We start from the raw sequence: 17,345 nt of genomic DNA on the forward strand, positions 1-17,345 counted from the left end.
CGCACGCACACGCGAATGCACACCCGGATAACAGTGAGGAGGGAGGTAGGAGTCGGGGAGGACGGTGCGGGGTCACCGCCAGGCACGGGGTGTGGCCTCCTGGAGGCGGCCAAAGTCTCTGGTTTCCAGGCTCTTCCCGCCTGCCCACGCCCTACCTGTGGCGCAAAGAGCTGTCTCCGCCCCCTCGAACCTGGGTGACGAGGGAGACTAGCGTTCGAGAGTGTGTCCCGGACGCCTGGCGGCGGCGGTGGTCTGGGAGAAAGAAATCCGGCGGCGGGGAGAGAATCCTGCCGGGAGGCAGGGGGAAAGGCTAGCTGCCCCGCCTCCCTCCGCCAGATTTCTTCGGGGAAGGAGCCGCCCGGCACCCGCCCCCAACTGGCCCAGCCGCGTGGGGCGTCTGGGAGCCCGAGAAGCAGCCAACCTGCCGAGATGGAGGCGGCGGGCACCTGGGCGCTGCTTCTGGTGCTGCTGCTACTGGTGCTGACGCTGGCGCTGCCTGGGACCCGGACGCGAGGCCACCTGCCCCCCGGGCCCACGCCGCTGCCGCTGCTGGGGAACCTCCTGCAGCTCCGGCCTGGGGCGCTGTACCTGGGGCTCTTACGGGTGAGGGGCCGCGCCGACGCCCTGGCTAGGAGGGGGTGGGAGGGTACCAGGGCCGGGAGAGGGAGGGGACCCCAGGAAGACACAGCACGCAGAGAGGCCCTTAGGTATCCTAGGGGATGCGGATGAAGGGTCCCAGGGCAGAGCTGAGAGAGTTGGGGGAGTCGCGGGGAGAGGGGGTGGGGCACCCGGGCTAGGAGGAGAAGAATCCTGCCCCCTGAATCCTGGAGAGGGCGTGAGAGCTGGAAAGCAGGATCCAGAGGGCCAGTGATCCCGGGTTAGAGAGACTGGCAGAATCCTGGGAAGGTGGGGGCGGGGGGGGGGGGGGGCGGCAGGGAACCAAAGGTGAGAGAGACGAGTCCTCAAGCAGAAGAGAAACTGATGGTGTGATGGTGGTGGCTTGACCCAGAGGGAGAGGTAGTGGGGAGATACACGTGAGCATCCTGAGGAGGGGGCAGAGAATAAAGAAGAGAGGGTGTCCCCGGGGGAGTTGGAGGCAGAGGCTGTAGGACTCCAGGAATCCGTCTGCAGAGACCGATGGGGCTGGGGGGCTGGGGGAGGGGGGGATAGGCGGAGCTCAGCTAGGAGGGAGGGAGCTGGAAGTTCCTGGGACAGAGAAAGGAAGGAGAGAGAGAAAGAAGGCTGAGGCAGTCCCCAAACTTTTGGCTTGGGGGCGGGGGGTGGGTAGTGAAAAGAGGCCAGAGGTTCCCCATTCCGGTGTCCTCCAGACATGGCAAGGAGGGGGTAGCGATCTTGGGGAGAGATGGTACCAGTGCTCCGTGGTATCTGCCCCAGAATTTGAGGATTTAGCAGTGATTGAAAGGGGTAGTTAGTCTTTTGGGGTTTTTTTTGGGGGGGGTGGGGAGATGAGGGATTATGGGAGGCCACAGCTGCAGCTGCCCATTTTTGCTGCTATAGGTCTATGCTGTGGGAGCAGGGGTGAGTTCTGGGTTGTCCCAGTGTCAGAAGTTAGGGCTCTGCAGGGGGTAAGGGAATGGGGACCAGAGAGGGTGCCGGGTGAGGGAGTTTGGGGAAGGAGGACTCTTGGGGCGGGGGGGCGGGGTGAAATGCTGGGAGCTTAGTGCAAAACAAGAACTGAATCTTCCAAAGGGACTGCTTCAGTTTGGGGTGAGGCAGGAGGGGGTCCTCTTAGGTGGCTCATCCAGCGACAGGGGCCACGATGGACACTAGACTTTAAAAGGCAGCAGCCTTCCCCACGTCACTCACCCCTTCTCGCTCCCTGCTCCCAGCTGAGTAAGAAGTACGGACCAGTGTTCACCGTGTACCTGGGACCCTGGCGGCGCGTGGTGGTCCTGGTTGGGCGCGAGGCTGTGCAGGAGGCCCTGGGAAGTCAGGCCGAGGCGTTCAGCGGACGGGGTTTGGTGGCAACACTGAACGGAACCTTTGATGGCCATGGTGAGTCAAAAGGGGAGCTGGAGGCTGCTGGGTCCTTCACTCAGAGCCTGCCACCACTTACTGGTATGTGACCTTCCATGCGGTTCAGTGTCTCTGGGCCTCTGTTTTCTCATCTAAAATGGGATGATAGCAGTGCCTATTGCACAGGATTGTACTGAGGATGGCACGAAGTAAGCACTCATTAGTTACCTGGTGGTAGTAGTGTTATTAATGTTCCAGGCGAAGCCCCAGGGCTGGGAGGAAGAGGGAGAGCATTTGAGGCGCTGGGAATTAATGGGCAAACACTCAAAATGTACAAACTATTCTCTGTTAAGACTGAAAGCTGGAGGCCGGTGCTGGGCGCTCCAGGGAACACAGCCTTGAATAAACAGCCTCAATCCTGCTCCCAGAGCGCATGGGCCAGGAAGAAACAGACCTGTCACCAGACAGTCCAGAGAGGAATTGGAGGAGGCGCCTGGCCCAGCCTGTCGGGTGGAGGTTGTCCAGGACATCTTCCTAAAAGACGGGATGTCTGAGCTGAGACTCATAGGATGAGTGGGAAGGGTGTTCCAGGCAGAGAGATCAGTACGTACAAAAGCAGGGAGGTGAGGGAAGAAGCATTCACTCATCAACTGACAAATTTGCATTACACCTGGCTTGGTACTGGGGACACAGAGGTGACAGATGTGGTGACATGTCTTACTGTGGGAGATGTGGGCTTTGCAATAAGACAATGGAGGGAGAGACTAGATTTCTAAAATGAGAGGTACAGCCTTAAGAGCAGGACACTGGGGGCCTTTACTGGCCGGGGGAGCAGAGGGATTTGGAGGGGAGAATGGGAGGAATCAGAGAAGGCTTCCTAGCGGAGGTGACATTTGAACCGAGACCTGAAGGCTGAGTGGAGTTAGTTCAGTGAGGATGAAGAGGTGAGTGATCCAGGCAGAGGGAACAGCCGGGGCAAAGGCCTAGAGGGGGCATCCTGGCACCTTTGAGGAAGTGAGAAAAGGCCAGTGCAATTGAATTAGTAGCAAAGCTGGAGAAGTCTTCGGAGCCTGATCATGCAGGGCTCGAGTCAAGCCAGAGTCTGGACTTTGGGTGTTTCTGGGAAAGGGTAGAGTCAGCGTTAGAAAGATCCTCTGGTTGCTATGTGGGAGCCCAGCGAGGGGACTGGGCTGGACCAGGGCTGGGGCTGTTGAGTGGGGAGGGGAGGTGGTTGGGAGAGGAATGCAGGGCTCTAGCCAGGAGATGGGATGGTCGGCGGCTGAGACAAGGAAGAGAGATGCTGAGGCCAGTTTGGGACACAGTGGAGGGATGGGTGGGCACGGGACATCCAGGAGGAGGCATCCAGAAGGCCGCTATAGACTGGCATTCTACAAGTGGAAATAGCTCAGACCAGGGAAGAGACTGTCCAGGCCTCTTGGATAAGGAGGAAAACAGTGCAATTCCATCCTCCTCCCTCCGTTTTCAACCTCCCAAGTGGCATGGGGCATGGGACCCAATAATACTCCATAAATGTTGGTATGGATGGATGGTTGGATGGATAGAAGGGTGGGAGGGAGGGAGAAAGAGGAAAGAGGAAGGAATGATAAATGGATGGGTGGGTGAATAGAGGAATAAAAAGATGGATAGCCAGAAGGAAGGAAGAAATCTTCACTCACGCTGGTGAATCACAGAACACAAGGAGCCTGGATAATCCCAGTTACCACCTCCTCAGGAGACGGTCACCCTCAGATGCAAGGTTAGGCAATTATTGAGCACCTCGTGAGTTCTCCTCCTTGGGCTAGGCTCATATGGACTCAGGACAGGGCACCTCACTGGGAGGAAGGGAGGAATCCTGGGGAAGGGGGGAGGGCTGGTCCCTCCTTGAGTCTAGCCTTCTGTGCAGGGGTTTTATTCTCTAACGGGGAGCGATGGAGGCAGCTGAGGAAGTTCACCACGCTGGCCCTGCGGGACTTGGGCATGGGGAAACGAGAAGGAGAGGAGCTGATCCAGGCGGAGGCCCGGTGTCTGGTGGAGGCGCTCCGGAGGACCAGAGGTCAGCAGGGCGCCTGAGTGTGGTAGGGCCTTCCCTCGTGGACTGGGCTGGGGATTCTAGTCACTCAACCCTCCCCTCCTCCACCTCTGCCTCTGTCCTGCTGTCTCCCTGAGGGTCTCTGTGTCCCTCGTACTGTCACGTCACTCCTCTGCCTCTTCTCTTTTTTATTCGCTGTGCAGCATGTGGGATCTTAGTTCCCCCACCAGGGATCAAACCCGCGCCCCCTGCATTGGAAGTGCGGAGTCTTAACCACTGGACCGCCAGGGAAGTCCCTATTTTTCTGTTTTTCTCTCCTGTAGGTCTGCCTCTGTCTTTCTCTGTCTCTCTCCGTGTCTAACTCTCTCTTTCCCTGTCTGTCTGTCTCTGTCTCACTCTCTGTGCCTGTCTCTTTCCGGTTGGGTCTGGCCCCCACTCCACCTTCGTGGACCGGCTCCGCCCTACATCAGCGCCCCTCTGCCCATCTCCATCACAACCCCCCTCCCTGTCCCCTCCTCCGCAGGATCGCCTTTTGAGCCCTCATTGCTGCTGGCCCAGGCCACCTCCAACATTATCTGCTCCCTCGTCTTCCGCCTCCGCTTCCCCTATGACAATGAGGAGTTCAAGGCCATGGTCCGGGCGGCTGGTGGCATCGTCGTGGGGGTCAGCTCCCCGTGGGCCCAGGTAAGGGGGTGGGACCCCTCTCTCCCCAAAGGCTCCTGCCCACCTCTTTCAGGTAACCCCAGAGCGCCCTGCCCACCCTCCCCTCCGCCCTGGTGCAGGGCCAGGCCCCCGTGAAAACGGCTGCCCGTCCCCCCGCAGACCTACCAGATGTTCTCCCGGCTCCTGCAGCACCTCCCGGGCCCCTACACGCAGCTCTTCGGCCAAGTGCGCACGGTGGCTGCCTTCGCCGTCCAGCAGATACAACGGCACCAGAGGAGCCTGGACACCTCAGGCCCCGCACGCGACCTTGTGGATGCCTTTTTGCTGAAGATGGCAAAGGTGGGGGAAGCTTAGGGTTGGGGGGCCTCCGGGCCAGCCCCTACGCCCGGGTATAGCTGGGACACTCTGTCACCCTCCTTTTTTCTCTCTGCACGTCGCTCTGTGAATGTGTGTCTGAGTCACTTGCATCTCTCCTCTTTCTCCTCCCTCCAACCTCAGCCCCCTGCCCAGGCCTCATGCCCAGTGACCTGCCGCCGGCAATCCCCGCCATGACTTCCCCCAACCCACACAGGAAAGTTCCTATGAATTACAATCGTTTACTTAGGAAATCTTGCAATGTCTAATTAGACTAATAAAGTCCTCTTTATTAATTATGTGAGAACAATTATCATATGATAAAATTAGAATTAAGATGACCCCTGTGGAAATAACTAGTTTTGAATTGTACATACTTTGCAATTATGGGAGATATTCAGGGCTACATCCTTTGAATAAATGCAGCCGCCCTGTTCATGGAGAGAAAGATTTTTTTCTTAACTCTGTGGTCCTTTTTTTGGGGGGGGGGCTACCATGTGGCTTGTGGGATCTTAGTTCCCCACCAGAGATTGAACCTGGGCCCTCGGCAGTGAAAGCACGGAGACCTACCACTGGACAGCCAGAGAATTCCTGAATTTTTTTTTTTTATAAATTTATTTATTTTTATTTATTTATTTTTGGCTGCGTTGGGTCTTCGTTGCTGTGAGCAGGCTTTCTCTAGTTGCAGCAAGTGGAGGCTACTCTTCGTTGCGGTGCTTGGGCTTCTCATTGGGGTGGCTTCTCTTGTTGCGGAGCACGGGCTCTAGGCGCATGGGCTTCATTAGTTGTGGCACACGGGCTCAGTAGTTGTGGCTTGCGGGCTCTAGAGCGCAGGCTCAGTAGTTGTGGCGCATGGGCTTAGTTGCTCCGCGGCACGTGGGATCTTCCCGGACCAGGGCTCGAACCCGTGTCCCCTGCGTTGGCAGGCGGATTCTTAACCACTGTGCCACCAGGGAAGTCCCCCGAATTTTTTTAATTTTTATTTTTTTTTACTGAAGTATACTTGATTTATAATGTTTCAAGTATACCGCAGAGTGATTCGGTTTTATATATATATATATATGAAACTGAATCATATATATATTCTTTTTCAGATTCTTTTCCATTATAGGTTATTGTAAGACATTAAATATAGTTCCCTGTGCTGTACAGTAGGTCCTTGTTGTTTATCTATTTTATATATAGTAGTGTGTATCTGTTAATCTCAAATATAATTAAATCTTTTTAATTTAAGAAATGAAAGGGAATGGGAATTCCCTGGCGGTCCAGTGGTTAGGACTCCGTGCTTCCACTGCAGGAGGCCCGGGTTCGATCTCTGGTCAGGAAACTAGGATCCCACAAGCCGTGTGGCATGGCCAAAAAAAAATTTTTTTTTAATTTAATTATAGTAAAATACACATAACATAAAACTTACCAACTTAGCCATTTTCAAGTGTACAGTTCAGTGGTGTTAGATATTCACACGACCACCATCCATCTCCAGAACACTTTCAACTTGCAAAACTGAAATTCTATGCCCATTAAACAACAGATCCCCATCCTTCCCTCCCCCAGCCCTCATCCCCCACCCTCCTACTTGCCTACTCTAGGGACCTCATATAAGTGGGATCACACAGTATTTGTCCTTTTGTGGCTTATCTCACTTAGCATAATGTCGTCAAGTTTCATTCACATTGTAGCGTGTGACAAGATTTCCTTCCTTTTTAAGGCTGAATCATATTCCATTGTGTGGATATAGCACATTTTCTTTATCCATTCATCTATCAGTGGACACTTGGAGTTGCTTTCACCTTTTGGCTATTATGAATAATGCTGCTATGAACGTAGGTATACAAATGTTCTTCAAGATCCTGCTTTCTACTCTTTTGGATAAATCCCAGAAGTGGAACTGCTGGATCACATGGTAAATCTATTTTACTTTTTTGAGGAACCGCTGCACCATTTGCCGTAACAGCTGCACCCTTTTATATACCCCCTTGGCGACAGGGGTTCCAGTTTCTCCACGTCTCCACCAACACTTGTCATTTTCTGTTTGTTTGTTTGTTTTATAGTGGCCACTCTCTTTCATTTTTAAAACGTTTCACCCCGAGAGAACTAATATCAAGAGCCCACTTCCCAACTTTCCCACACATTTATTTAAACTCCCTGACAAAGTTATAACTTGCTGTGCTGCACCCCAAACCTGGCTGTGCTGGGTCTCTACTCCCCGCAGCCTGTGTTCTCTGAGCCCCTCTGCCTGGTTTCCCCCAGGAGAAGCAAGACCCAAACACAGAATTCACTGACAAGAACTTGCTGATGACGGTCGTTTATCTGTTGTTCGCCGGGACGGTGACAGTCAGCACCACGATTCGCTACACTCTCCTGCTTCTGCTGAAATATCCTCAGGTCCAAGGTAGGCAGCTTCTCCACCAGCCAGGCCCTGGGAACAGGAGGGAGGGCTCGAGAGGAAGAATGTTTAGGGGAGTGGACAGCCTGAGCCAGAGCCTGGAGGCGAGAATGAGCTGGCATCTGGGGCGTCTGAAGAGCAAGAAGTCTGCCGACTGCCGGCTGCAGTGAGAGGTCTAGCAAAATGAGAAATGAGGCAGGAGGCGTCTCCGGCCTTGCTGCCTTGGTGCTACATTGTGCACCTAATCCTGAGCCATGGGGAGCCATGGAAGGTCGTTGAGCAGGGGAGGGCAGGGACAAATGAGCATTTTAGAAAAATCCTTTGGTCTGTCATGAAGAGGTAGGTTGTAGGGTCTGAAAGAGGATGCCAGGAGCCCTAGGCAGAGGACAAGGTAGGGACTTAGGCCGGAGAGAACAAACAGGGCTGGGCCAAGCTGTGGGGAGGAGAGAGGGGTCCAAGTAGGCAGGTGGTGGGGAATGACAAGGGAGGGAGGCATCCAGGGACAGGCCCAGGGCTCTGGCCAGGGGACCGGGGGACCATGAGGCCACCCTGAGATGGGGACAGAAGGGATAAGGGGCTATTTCAGGGGAGATGCTGAAGCCATTTGGGGACAATTTGAGTGTGAGGGACCTGGAGCCACCAGGGAGAGGCATCCAGAAGGCCACAAGACACCTGGATCAGGACTGGAGATAAGAAACAAATTGGGGTTATCAGGGCACAGGCAAGACCTGAAGCTGTGTTGGTGAGGGAGGGTAAGTGGGTGAGGCAGGGCTGGGAATGTGCCCCAAGGAACTCCAGCATTTCAGGGTCACGCAACTGCATCCAGTGCTGTCGAGCCAGTGGGATGGGCTGACCTGGAAGATGGGACCTGGGTGCCTTGGTGGAATCAAGGAGTCAGCTGAGATTTCAGCTCACTAGGCCTCAGTGTCCTTATCTGGGAAATGGGGCTAGATTATGGTCCCCCACCTCACAGGACTGCTGTGGGAATTGAAAGAGGAGAGATGTGATGCCCACCACATGGGGTGTGGGGGACCCGGGCTGCAGAGGGCTGGAGGACTCTTCCTCCCTGCCCGCCAGCCTCACCCCAACCACAGCTGCTCAGGAAGATGGAGTGTCCGGGAACTCCCTGGAGGTCCAGTGGCTGGGACTCTGCACTTTCACTGCCGAGGGCCCGGGTTCAATCCCTGCTTGGGGAACTAAGATCCGTGTGGCACGGCCAAATAAATAAATAAATAAACCTTTAAAAATAAAGAAGATGGGGCGTCCGAGGGGAGGATCGCAGGGCCCCGCCCCACCTCTGACCTCCAACTCTCCTCTTCTTGGGTGCAGAGCGTGTGCAGGAGGAGCTGACGCGGGAGCTGGGGCCCGGCCAGGCGCCAAGCCTGTGGGACCGAGCCCGCCTCCCCTACACGGACGCGGTTCTGCATGAGGCGCAGCGGCTGCTGGCGCTGGTACCCATGGGACTGCCCCGAGCCCTCGTCAAGACCACCCGCTTCAGGGGGTACACCCTGCCCCAGGTGGGTGTGCGGGTCAGCCAGGCCCAGCGGCTGTCTCTGTCCTGGGCCTGAGGGCCTGAGTCCGTTGCTATCTTTGTCTCTTCTTCTGGATCTTGGTTAGTTTGTCTCTCTCTCTGCATCTTCTTCCTCTTTCTCTCTCCTCTCTGGCTGACATCTTCCTCTCTTTCTCTGTGTCCCTGTCTCTGCATCTCTCTTTGTTTCTTTCTGTGTACATTTTTCTTGCCTTTTGACTCTGTCTCTGAGCCTTGGTTTCCCCCGTGTGTCCAATGGATCCTAATTCTACCTCCTTCCAATCGTGGTGGGGACAATCAGATAACGTGACAGGCAATTTGAGAACTGAGGGCCGACGGAGGCCCTCACCCTCCACCCACACCCACACACACACACACACACACACACTCTCTCTCTCTCTCTCTCTCTCTCTCTCTCTCTCTCTCACTCAGTTCCTGCCCCTTCATTACAGAGCAACTCAGAAGCAGCACCACCAGGGGGCGACCTCTCCCTGGAAACCGAAGGTGCCTTCCGGGCAAGCTGCTCCCTCCTTGAGCTTCATTGTAGAATCCAGTGCATAGAAGTTGGAATCCAGTCCTGCTGTTTTCTAGCTGAGACCTTGGGCAAATCACTTCACCCTGTGAACCTCCATCTACTCCTTTTTTTTTTTTTTTCCTTTTAAATTAATTAATTAATTTATATATTTTTGGCCGCGTTGGGTCTCCGTTGCGCGCAGGCTTTCTCTAGTTGCAGCGAGCAGGGGCTACTCTTTGTTGCGGTGCGCGGGCTTCTCATTGTGGTGGCTTCTCTTGTTGCGGAGCCCGGGCTCTAGGCGCGCGGGCTTCAGTAGTTGTGGCACGCAGGCTCAGTAGTTGTGGCTCAAGGGCTTAGTTGCTCCGCGGCATGTGGGATCTTCCCGGACCAGGGCTCGAACCGATGTCCCCTGCATTGGCAGGTGGTTTCTTAACCACTGTGCCACTGGAGAAGTCCCTCCTCTTCTAAATTGGGAATAATAATAGTATCATCTTGGGATTGTAAGGAATCTGTGAAATGATGCTTGTAAAACACCGAATGAACTCTGTGCAGGGGGTGGGGCTCCTATGTACACCACAGCAGCGACTATTGCTAAAGCAATGACTCTTGCAACTACAGCAACTACTGATAATGATAATAGCAATAACAGGCATCTGTGATCGAGGATCTGCTCTGTGCCAGGTATTATTCTAAATGCTTTACATGTATTACCTTATTTAATCTTCAGAGCAACACTACATCATTATCACACCCATTTTACAAATGAGGAAACTGAGGCCTTGAAAGGTTAGAAGACTTGGCAAGCTGTCCCAGCCAACAAGCGGTAGGGGCAGGATTTGAACCCAGAGCCTATGCTTTAACCACTGCTATCTGCCTCTCTCTTATTTTAACAACATTAGCGTGGCCTTTTCCTGAAGCCTCACTCACCTTCCCAATTCAGAGCCCCATTAGCCAGAGTCCCTAACAAAGGAGATCCCTTGCCCTCTCCTCGTACTCCCTACCTTCCTTCACCCTCCACCACAGTCCTGGGAACATGGGGACTCTGATCTCAGCGGAAGGGGCGGCCCCTCTCCCCGAACCTGGGTGGGGGAAGCTTTCATGGGCAGCCCCCATCCACCCACCCTTCACCTCCAGAAGATCATAGTGGCAGAAAGCTAGGCTCTTAGCCAAGTGCCTTAGGACAGCCACAGCTGAATCACAACGTAGCCCCAAAGTTTAAAAACAAATGTAAAAATAACAAGCTCTGCCATGTCCAAATGTTGCTTTGGGCAAGTTGCTTAAATTCTCTGGGCCTCTGTTTTCCACTTTTTGTTTGTTTGTTTGTTTTGGCTGCACCACGCGACTTGCAGAATCTTAGTTCCCTGACCAGGGATCGAACCCGTGCCCCCTGTAGTGGGAGCACAGAGTCTTAACCACTGGACCACCAGGGAAGTCCTCCATATTTTTTTTTTTTTTTTTTTAATATTCCACACTGTTGCATCAGTGTTAGCCCTATCCTTTAATCCATTTTTACTACCGAGTTACAGACCTGACTGTTCCTAGCACCCTGTTTAACCAGTGGACAGTTATCTTCCCCACCCTATAAGCAGCCTCTAAGACATTATCTTTCGTTGGTTTGTTTTTGTTAAATATTTTATTTATTTATTTATTTGGTTGTGCCGGGTCTTAGTTGCGGCAAGAGGGCTCCTTAGTTGTGGCATGCGAACTCTTAGTTGTGGCATGCATGTGGGATCTAGTTCCCTGGCCAGGGATCCAACCTGGGCCCCCTGCATTGGGAGTGCAGTCTTAGCCACTGGACCACCAGGGAGGTCCCTCCCCCATCTTTAAAATGGGATCATATTACTAAATGTTCCCTAGACTTGTTAAAAAGATTTAGTGAGTTTGTGTGTATGTTTGTGAGTGTGTGTGTGTGTAAGTATAATACATGTACCTATTACATATGAGGCAATACATATATAATGCTTAATAAAGTGCCTGACACATAATAAGCACTCGATAAACATTGATGCCGCTGTGTTTTGTGAACCGGTTTCCCCAACACACCAGACTCTTGTGCTCTGCCCTCGGGAACTGAAGGCCTGGGGGGTGAGGGATGTTTGTAGTTTTGTTATGATCTCCCCTCAGGGCACGGAGGTCTTCCCCCTCCTTGGCTCCATCCTGCATGACCCCGAGGTCTTCAAACAGCCTGAGGAGTTCAACCCAGGACGATTCCTGGATGCAGACGGAAAGTTCAAAAAGCACGAGGCCTTCCTGCCCTTCTCCTTAGGTATCTGCTGGGTCCGCCCCTGTCCACCCACTGGTCCTCCCACAGGCCTGGGTGTGAGGACGGCTGGCCCAGCGCCATCTGTCTCCCCTCCAGGTAAGCGTGTCTGCCTCGGGGAGGGCCTGGCTCGGACCGAGCTCTTCCTCCTGTTCACCGCCATCCTACAGGCCTTCTCACTGGGGAACCCATGCCCACTGGGTGCCCTGAGCCTCCAGCCAGCCGTCAGTGGCCTTTTCAACATCCCTCAAGCCTTCCAGCTGCAATTCCAGCCCCGCTGACCTCCACCCCACCCCACTGTGTGGACCGGATGAAGAAGGGAAACTTGGGAGGTGGTAGCCTTGGCGGTTGCCATGGACATGGCTGTGTCTCCTGAGCCACACGTCTACACCACAGGCAGCCACATTCGCACACCTGTAGCGGTTTTCTAGAGTCGGTCACACATATATTCAGCCTACACATCCACAGGGTCATCAGCCCATGCAACCACACACCCAGACACACCCACGAGGGCCACAAGGCAACTCGGCCACGCAGCTTTCTACTGACATAAATTTAGTCCATCTGGAATCACAACCACATGCCCGGATAACCCACCAACTCATACACAGCACAGCTCCCCTGGACCCACAACCCACGCGTGGGGATTCAGCTGCCACCTTCACAAGCCACGGAAACAGCCACAGTGTCTGCAGCCCACGTGCCTTCTTAACTCATCAAACTTACCAGGGCCACCGTCTCTGGAAGCCTAGAGCAGAAAACATGCCCCACGCCAGGTCATGTCACCACACAGAGACCATCTCTGTCCTCAGCCCTGGAGTGACCGTACCGCTATCCAGGCCTAAGACTGTCGACATCCACATGCCCCCAACCACTGAACCACACAGCCAGCCCATGTGGGACACCCGCCCACCTCCGGGGTATCTTCCCGCTAAGATATATGACTCCCACGGAGGCCCAGTCCTGGCCTCCTCCTCACCTTCAGCCCTCAAGGGCACCCCTTTCCAGGCAGCCTGATCCCCCAAATGCTCCCAAATACAGACACACCCCAGTGTGCAATTGTGCACAAGCCTGGGAACAAAGTAAACTTGGACATACGTGGAAACTCAGATCAGGGGAACACACACACACACACGCACACACTCCAGCTTATATAACCATGTTGAACACCTCCCCTGCTCCCCCCACCCGCCTCCAGTTAGACCCAGTGGATGGAGCCAGATTCCAACTCCCCGTTTCAGGGAAGAGGCCAGGTCTGACGTCCTTGTGCCTCGAAGGTCCCCATTTTGCAATAAAAGTTTGTCTCTGGCCCAGGGCAGGGCCTAGTATGTGTGTGACAGTGTCCATCATTGTGAGTATGGAGCGGGGATGGGGGTGTCCACCCCTCCCTGGAGTATAGGCGGGAACCGAAAAACATGGCCCCCGCCTACCCTGGCTGTTGACATCAGTAGCAGATGTGGAGGTGGTGGAGGGCGGTGGGGAGGGAGCTGTCCTGGGCCTCGCTTCCGGTGAGGCTGATGTTGGGGGGTGGGCAGAACTGCGGGCCTAGGGCAGGGGGTGGGAGGCGTTCGGGTAGGGGAGTTGGGGGGCCTCAGTTAGGGAAAAACCGAAGGTGACCGCTTCCCACCCTGGGCACCCTCCCAAACTGAAAGCAGACGCCGAAACACAAACCCTACCCTCACTCTGGCCTCTCCTGCCACCCTTTCCCTCCTCCCTTCTCTTCACTAGAGAGCCAGAAGCATCTTTTTCTTTGTCAATTATCTAATAAGGAAGTTTTCAAACACACAACAGTAGAGAGAATAGTACAATGAACCCGTGGGCCCATGACCGGGCCTCATTCGATAATCATCAACTTTCGGCTATTTTTATTTCATCTATCACTCTCTTACAGTGATTTTAAAGCAAATCTCAGAAAATAATTGAATACACATTTCTAATAGTAAAGGACATTTTTCCCCCCAACATTTTATTATGACAATTTTCAAACATGGAGCAAAGTTGGGATTATACGGGGATACCCATGGGCTACCGCCTAGGCTCTCCCACTTCGGTTGCCATGCTGCATTAGCACATTTCTTTCCACCTGCCCAGCCAGCTCATATTTTTAGGCATTTCAGAAAAAATTGCAGGGAATTCCCTGGTGGTCCAGTGGTTAGGACTCCGCACTTCCACTGTGGAGGCGCAGGTTCGATCTCTGATCAGGGAACTAAGATCCCGCGTGCCATGCCGCATGGCCGAAAACAAACAAAAAAATAAATTGCAGACATCGACCTCTGATAGCTAAAGTTTCCTTTTTTAAAAAAAAAATTTTCCATGATGTTATCACTTTATTTTTTGGCTTAAATTCTACAGAGGTAGCACAAAACAGTGATATGATGGAAAATAGAAAGATGCGATGGGGATCAGATCCTAACTTTGCCACTTTCTAGTTGATGGCACCTTCACTGAGGATTTAGCATCTAAAAGATTTGCCAAATTTAAAAGAAGAGATGTGAAAAATTCTGGAACTTACTAGGAACGAAATACATGCTAAGTTCTTGGATTTATTATTACTACTCTTTATGTCAGTGTGATATGAAAAGGAATGAATGAGGTTTGAGGTTTCCTCCTTTTAAATTAAGGCAATGACTTGCTTTCCTTTGCACTCAAAATTCACATTCAGGGAACTTTGGGATCAGAAATACCAGCAAATTCATTTATTTGAGGAAGGATGGACCTTGCACTGCATCAATTTGAAAGTTGACATGAATTAGGATGATTCCAGTAGCAAGCAAAAGAAAAACATAAACTCAAAATGTCTTAAACAATAATTATTGGACCCCAAAGTAAAAGTATTTACAATCAGTGTGGTGTTCAGTTTGTTTTTTTTTTTGGGGGGGGTGGGTAAAATATACGTAACATAATATTTATCATTTTCACCACTTGTAAGTGTACGATTCAGTGGCATTAAATATATTCGCAATGTATAACCATCACACTATCTATACCCAAAACTTCCATTATGCCCAACAAAGACTCCTAACTTATTAAGAAAATAACTCCCCTTTAAAATCCACTCTTTTTTTTTTTTTTTTTTTTGGCCACACGGCTTGCAGGATCTTAGTTCCCTGACTGAACCCAGGCCCACAGCAGTGGAAGTGTGGAGTCCTAACCACTGGACCACCAGGGAATTCCCTAAAATCCACTTTTTAAGAGTCACAACCAAGACACCCATTTTCACACCTATCACAGTTAGCAATTTTGCTGTGTTAGTGTTCACGTTTCCCTGATGGTTGCAGAAATGTACTTCATAGGCGTGTTTGTTCAAATCAACATCCAAAGGCTTATCATGCAGTGCCTTCATTTGGAGGCTTAGGTCTTCTAAAGTTGTAACCATTCCCCAACATTTTGTATGCCACTTATTTTTTTAATTTTTATTGAAATATAGTTGATTTACAATGTTGTGTTAGTTTCAGATGTACAGCACAGGGATTCAATTATACATATACATAAATATATATAATTCTTTTTTTTATATTCTCTTCCATTATAGGTTATTACAAGATATTGAGTAGTTCCCTGTGCTATACAGTAGGTCCTTGCTGGTTATCTATTTTATATATAGTAGGGTGTATATTTTAAGCCCAAACTGCTAATTTATCCCTCCCCGCCTTTCCCCTTTGGTAATGCCACTAATTTCTTAAAGAAACTGGGTCATTTGCCCTGTGCCATTTTTCACATTCCAGATTTGGCTGATGGCATCTTTGGGGTGCTACTCAAGATGTCTTTCCATTGCCAGGAATTCTCTGTAAACTGGGAGTTAGATCAGATTTGGGCTCATTCTGGCCCAAGAGCTCCTCACTGGGTGGGCTGGGCCCCTTCCAGGCGCATCACATCTCAATAATAAATGGTCCCATATAGTGTGTCCAGGTCCTGATCCCTCTGTTAGAAAGTTTCCCATCAACTTTTCACTTACTGGCCTTTAAAACCAAACCAAATCAGGTCTCTCCCCTGCTCTGCCCCCCAGTGGGGAACCCTTGTGCACCGTTGGTGGGAATGTAAATTGGTGCAGCCACTATGGAAAACAATATGGAGGTTCCTCAAAAAACTAAAAATACAATTGTCATAGGATCCAGCAGTCCCACTTCTTGGTATATATCCAAAGGAAACAAAATCAGTATCCCAAAAGAGATATCTGCACCCCTGTGTCCATGGCAGCATTATTCACGATAGCCAAGATACAGAAGCAATCTAAGTGTCAGCTGATGAGTGGATAAAGAAAATGTGACAGGCTTCCCTGGTGGTACAGTGGTTAGGAATCCGCCTGCCAATGCAGGTGACATGGGTTCGAGCCCTGGTCCGGGAAGATCCCACATGCCACGGAGCAGCTAAGCCCCTGCGCCACAACTACTGAGCCTGCGCTCTAGAGCCCACGAGCCTCAGCTACTGAAGCCCACGTGCCTAGAGCCCATGCTCCACCCAACAAGAGAAGCCACTGCAATGAGAAGCCTGCGCACCACAACAGAGAGTAGCCCCCGCTCACCGCAACTAGAGAAAGCCCGCGCGCAGCAACGAAGACCCAACGCAGCCAAACTTAAAAAAAAAAAAAATTTTTAAACAAGAAAATGTGATATAACAGAATATTATTCAGCCATAAAAAAGAAGGAAATCCTGCCATTTGTGACAAACATGGATGGACCTTGAAGTCATTATGCTAAATGAAATAAATCAGACAGAGAAAGACAAATACAGTATGATCTCACTTATATGTGGAATCTAAAAAAGCTGAATTCATAGAAACAGAGAGATGTCATGTAGCATGGTGACTATAGTTAATGATACTGTATTATACATTTGAAAGTTGCTAAGAGAGTAGATCTTAAAAGTTTCATAACGAAAAAAAATTGTAACTGCGTAGTGATGGATGTTAGCTAGACTTACTGTGGTGACCATTTCACAACGTATACAAATATTGAATCACTGTGTACATCTGAAACTAATATAGTGTTATATGTCAATTGTCTCTCAATAAAAATTAATTAATTACTTAATTAAGTAAAAGAATTGTGATTGCCAGAGGCTGGGGGTGGGGGAGAAATGGGGAGATGTTGATCAAAGGGTACAGATTTTCAGTTACAAGATGAATAAGTTCTGGGGACCTAATGTACAGCATGGTGACTATAGCTAATATTGTATTGTATACTTGAAATTTACTAAGAGAATAGATCTTAAATGTTCTCACCATACACACCAAAAAATGGTAAATATGTGAGGTAATGGATGGGTTAATTAACTTTATTGTGGTAATCCCTTTGCAATATATACATGTAGTAAATCATGTTGTACACCTTAAATTTATTTATTTATTTATTTATTTATTTATTTATTTATTTTGGCGTGCCGCATGGCTTGTGGGATCTTAGTTCCCCAATTCCCCAACCAGGGATCGAACCTGGGCCCTCAGCAGTGAAAGGGCCAAGTCCTAACCACTGGACCGCTGGGGAATTCCCCATTAAACTTATACATTTTGGCCAATTATCCCTCGGTAAAGCTGGGTGGAGGGAATAGTCCCTTAGTGCATTCTGTCATATTTAGAATAAAAGCCAAAGTCCTCCTCCCCAGGCCAATGCCCTCCCTGACCTCACCTCCTCCCTG

General features: G+C 51.1%; 1 protein-coding gene across 1 annotated transcript; it reads left to right on the top strand.

Moving 5' to 3' along the window:
* The first annotated feature begins 429 nt into the window (after positions 1-429).
* On the top strand, positions 430-12,234 carry CYP2S1 (cytochrome P450 family 2 subfamily S member 1). The gene is made up of 9 exons (XM_068529465.1): positions 430-603; positions 1,851-2,016; positions 3,881-4,030; positions 4,530-4,690; positions 4,829-5,008; positions 7,274-7,415; positions 8,739-8,926; positions 11,576-11,717; positions 11,811-12,234. Exons 1-9 carry the CDS (start codon positions 430-432, stop codon positions 11,990-11,992), a joined length of 1,485 nt encoding a protein of 494 aa, XP_068385566.1. The 3' UTR covers positions 11,993-12,234.
* Positions 12,235-17,345: the final 5,111 nt, after the last annotated feature.

This window comes from Eschrichtius robustus, chromosome 19, assembly GCF_028021215.1.
Source record: "Eschrichtius robustus isolate mEscRob2 chromosome 19, mEscRob2.pri, whole genome shotgun sequence".
In the NCBI taxonomy this organism is placed as follows: domain Eukaryota; kingdom Metazoa; phylum Chordata; class Mammalia; order Artiodactyla; family Eschrichtiidae; genus Eschrichtius; species Eschrichtius robustus.

What these genes read in the sequence shown, in the direction of transcription:
- CYP2S1 (XM_068529465.1), top strand. Translation starts at nt 430, where the DNA reads ATGGAGGCGGCGGGCACCTGGGCGCTGCTTCTGGTGCTGCTGCTACTG. An exon ending in TCAGCTCCCCGTGGGCCCAG is followed by an intron (nt 4,691 to 4,828) that starts GTAAGGGGGTGG and finishes GTCCCCCCGCAG; the next exon opens with ACCTACCAGATGTTCTCCCG. An exon ending in TTTTGCTGAAGATGGCAAAG is followed by an intron (nt 5,009 to 7,273) that starts GTGGGGGAAGCT and finishes GGTTTCCCCCAG; the next exon opens with GAGAAGCAAGACCCAAACAC.